At 43.6% G+C, this 4,439-nt stretch overlaps 1 protein-coding gene across 1 annotated transcript; it reads left to right on the top strand.

Annotated features, from left to right (window-relative positions):
- Nucleotides 1-238: 238 nt before the first annotated feature.
- LOC18025815 lies at nt 239-3,522 on the top strand. The gene is made up of 7 exons (XM_006409358.2): nt 239-886; nt 942-1,089; nt 1,131-1,201; nt 1,310-2,080; nt 2,384-2,622; nt 2,698-2,782; nt 2,917-3,522. The coding sequence occupies exons 1-7, from the start codon at nt 239-241 to the stop codon at nt 3,520-3,522; spliced, it is 2,568 nt and encodes an 855-aa protein (XP_006409421.2).
- Nucleotides 3,523-4,439: the final 917 nt, after the last annotated feature.

Consider the following 4,439-nt stretch of genomic DNA (forward strand, 5'->3'; position numbering starts at 1 on the left):
TACATATTTAAACGCATACATATGACATAAGTGAATAATTTGTCAGATTCTGGAACAATAAAACATTAGTATAATACATGCAATCAATACATCCACTGTTTAAACGAAACATCCTTCCGGTCAAAAGGTGTGTATTTTGCGTCAACCGAGTCGACGGTTCAGAAAGATCACTCCTTTTTATTTTTGCCGCACACAGTGTACCACGCATCTGTAAACCAACAGAGAGGCCGAACCGAAGATGGAACCATCCTTACCGGAGAGGATTTTTGCCGCCGGCGAAGAACCAATCGGCGAGAGGATAAACTGCTATCACAAATCAAAGGCCATCAACAACATTCTTAGCGCCTTGGACAAAGAGGAGAGAGATTTCCTAAAAAAATCACCATTTGGGAAACTCATTGCGATGGCGGAGAAGCCTGCATTCTCCGGCAGTTTCGGACACTTTATCATCACACGGCTACTTAAGGTTAGCAAAAAATACGAAATATGGATTCTGTTCGCCAGGAAACCGATTAGGGTTTCTCTTAGGGAATTTGCGATAGTCACCGGTTTGCCGTGCGGAAAATATCCGAGGAAGCAGAAGAAGAAAAAGAGAAACCCCGTCCTGGTGAAATCCTATTGGCCCGATTTGTTTGGAAATCTAAAATCATGTAGCATCGACCTGGCAGTCAAGATGTTGAAAAAGAGGACCGTCGTCGACCGTGAAATCAGGCTGAAATACGCCTGCCTCGCTATCACCGGAGCAGTCTTATGCCCCACAAACCATAGGTCCAAAATTGTCTTTGAACACGTGGAGCTGATTAGAAGTCTCGACGAGTTTTTCGCGCACCCGTGGGGTCGAGTGGGGTTCGAGATGTTGATGTCCAGCATCAAGTCTAAAGATGAAGTTGCACTCGCTCAAAGTACGGTAGCCGTTAAAGGTTTTTTTTCACGCGATACAGCTGGTGTTGGTGGAGGCATGTCCATCGTTAACGGAGGTTGTTCAGCTGAACGAGTCGTTGTCTGAATCTGAAACCGAGGGGGAAGACGAGGATGGTGAGTCTGAGGATGCCGGCACTGCTATCTTGCAAGAGAACACCAACACCGATGGTATTTGGATGGTGAGAGTGACAGAAATGTTCCCAAACCAGCGGCACGGACGGCGTCGACGAAGGTCGGACTTAGCCCAAGTCACGCGAGGGACATCGACGAAGTATGCAAGGTACCAACACAAACTCTAACCTATTTAGTGGGCAACAATCCATTATATAGCCGTTAAAAATTATGTTAACGACCCAACAATAGTATTTTTGGTTAACATTAAATGTAGGTCGGCATTTTTAGCATTATCCCCGACGATACAGATGCTGGTACGGAGGGTAAAGACTTTAGCTGGTCCGACGATGAAGACGATCCCGGGGTTGAACATATGTTACACCTGATTGGGGAGGACATCGAATTCCGCAAACATATGTTTAAGGGTAGGTTGACCCAGGCCGAGTTGGTGAAGATGCGACTGGAGAGGAAAGAAATCAGGGAGCGAAAGGAGAGGGAGAAGGAGAGGGCCCAAGAAAATGTAACAACAACCGGCGCCCATGCTACAAACTCTGCAGTACCTGACAATCTTGCCGAATTATTGTCGGCGTCGGTGAAGGCGGAATTGATACCTTTTGAGCTTAAGATGTCAACCGCTATTGACCAAATATCGACACTTGAATCAAGTCTGTCCACTCTTGGAACGTCGGTGACAGCCGCTATAGTACAAAAGTTCACCGCAATGCAGGAGAAAGTTATTAAGAATATTCTTGAATTTTTGGGGAAATCCATATCCGGAATTAACAGGCATGATTCACCGAGAGAGAGATCCACGGCACGTGAGTTCGAGAACAGGTCTGACAATGGGCTTCAGGCAGGGGCTAGAAGTGGTACGAACCAGGCACATGACAAGGCTACGGCTGATGCAGTTATCAATGAGGCCGTTGCGATGGCTTCCAACATCAATGCCGATAAACCCAACGATGTTCAGCAGCAGAGGGGCGAAGGAATGGCCGCCTTTAGTTCAGAGGTCGGTGAAACTAACGAAATTCAGACGGAGGGACAAGTAAGTTCTAAGCTTTTTGCAAGAATATAGGTGTGAACAAAAAAACGTTTAACTGTCTTACAAATTACATACACCGATATATGGTAGTGTAGTGGTCTAACATAATTGGTAGATGGACTAAGTTTCAGGTTATCTATATCGGAGATGTTGTCAGTGGTTATTTTCTTTATTAGCTGCACGCATACTTGATAGTGTAGCTGTCTATCATACTTGTCAGTTGGTCTAGATGTCCGGTTAACTACGTCGGTGATGTTACCTGTGATTATGTTTTGCGTTTACATTCTCATGTCATTGTGTGACCAGGATGATGGTGGTCTAGGCGAGAGAGATGGCGGCGATCATGCTCAGGATAATGGGGATGAAGGGGAATTCCCTCAGCGTGGCAAGAGGGCCCGAGTGCATACATCGTTTAATGATTTCCATGTAGACCCCAAGTGGGTATCATGCACCCTGGGTAGCCACCCCTTCATATGCCACCCTGACAAACAGTCTGCGTATTTTACAAAGTTTTCTCGGTTGCACGGGATATTGCAGAATTACCGGTGAGTCCTCATTTTATGTAAAATTTTTTCTTACACTAAAAAAAAACTTTGTTGACGTTTTTTTATAATGAACAGGCTCATCAGCCTTGGCAGCGGAATCTCTGTTAACAACAAGGAAGTACTTGAGATTTCTGATAGGACAAAGCCTATGATGCCCAAGGTATTGTTTATCATTTCACGTAGATATGGCTGTTTTCAATCTTGCGGGAGACAAACAATGATGTTTAGGGTATAACTTGATTGTTAGACGCTAACATTTTGTAATACATCCATAATTTTTTTTTCTTTATGTAGATGATGGACGCCTTCCTCTTATACGCCCGCGCAGTATATGTTCGACATTTTTCCAAGCCTCAGTTGAACAAGATTGTCTTTCTTGAAACCAAATTTACGACTGCCCTAATGAAGTCATGGAAAAAATTTTCCCAGGTGGCTGTGAAAGACCGACATAGGTTCAAGTTTGGGGATTGTGTAATGGATCATCTTGAGTTCGACAGTGTAGATCTCCCTCCACCTGAGCGCCTGTACCTGCCTTTCAATTTTGACAGGGACCATTGGGTTGACATTGCTGTTGACACCATTGCGGGAACTATGACCGTAATTGATTGCAACTGCTCACTGAGGATGGATGGCGCAATAAAGAAGGAGTTGGCCCCGATGTCTCTTATGTTTCCACATGTACTTAGACAGAGTTCGGCTAACAAACGAGTTAGCAAAGCGAAACCGTTCTCTATCCATCGACCGAAGGGCATTCCGCAGAACTCCATCATGTCTGACTCTGGTGTAACAACAGCCCTCCTCATAATGTTCCACTCTGTGGGAGGGATTGGATCGTTGCAAGACGCTCACACCCGAGAAGATGGCCAAGGAGTCTCAGGTGTTGGCTGTCAAGTTTTTTGAGGAGTTTGACGTCCCCTCTTAAGTGAAACATCTAATGTGTGTTACGTCTTCATCTTGAACTTTATTCATTGCGAGGAATGTATTTCCTTTTATAGACTTGTTTGAGTTTCCTAAATTTATGTGAACATGTACGAGGTGTCTAGTTTTTTTTTAAATAACACTAGTCAATCAGGGGCTAATCAGTTTGTTACCATTGCTATGTCAAACAATAGACGACCAACATTTTAATAAGTCCCACTGTCACTTTTGTTATCCGACACTTTTGTTATCCGAACATGTTCTGTTATCCGACACTTTAATTAGTGCTGCAGACACTTTTGTTATCCGAAACCGATTAAATTTTGTGTTAGAAGAGATTGGATCTTGAGACTATTGAAATAATAGTAAATGTTCGAAACGACAAGGTAAATAACATAAGTTTATATTGAGGGGCAACATTGGAGATCATATTACAAAGTATTTTACAGGAAACTGAAATAGAGCTGCTTAGAAAATACAAAGCCTGATAACATAGTTATAACAGAATGCCAGCCATACAGGTTCATTAACGATAAATGCAGTTAAAAAAAAAGGTAACATACTGCATAGCTTGATTTGCTCCCCTAACCCCCCGCATTCTCCTTTTATTGGCGCTATATGGGCGCCTTACATGACACGCGATTATGGCCGAAGCCACCACAACGTCCACAGACAACCAAACGCCTTGGCAAACCTCCCTGTAACAGTATAAGAAAAATGTTTTATAACCAAAACAATTATTTGCGAGACAAAACATGTATTGGATGGATAACTGTGAAGATAATGGACTAGAATTATGCGTTTTACCCCGCATTCTCCACGTGAACGGATGCACGATTTGCGTGGCCTGCCTGGGGGACGACGTGTGTTAGGTGGTTTAAGGTTCAGAGAAGAGAATT

Source organism: Eutrema salsugineum, unplaced genomic scaffold (assembly GCF_000478725.1).
Source record: "Eutrema salsugineum unplaced genomic scaffold, Eutsalg1_0 scaffold_11, whole genome shotgun sequence".
NCBI lineage: Eukaryota > Viridiplantae > Streptophyta > Magnoliopsida > Brassicales > Brassicaceae > Eutrema > Eutrema salsugineum.

Coding starts and splice junctions, on each gene's coding strand:
- LOC18025815 (XM_006409358.2), top strand. CDS start 239: ATGGAACCATCCTTACCGGAGAGGATTTTTGCCGCCGGCGAAGAACCA. Junction 887..941: donor GCATCAAGTCTAAAGATGAA/GTTGCACTCGCT, acceptor CACGCGATACAG/CTGGTGTTGGTGGAGGCATG. Junction 2,081..2,383: donor AAATTCAGACGGAGGGACAA/GTAAGTTCTAAG, acceptor TTGTGTGACCAG/GATGATGGTGGTCTAGGCGA.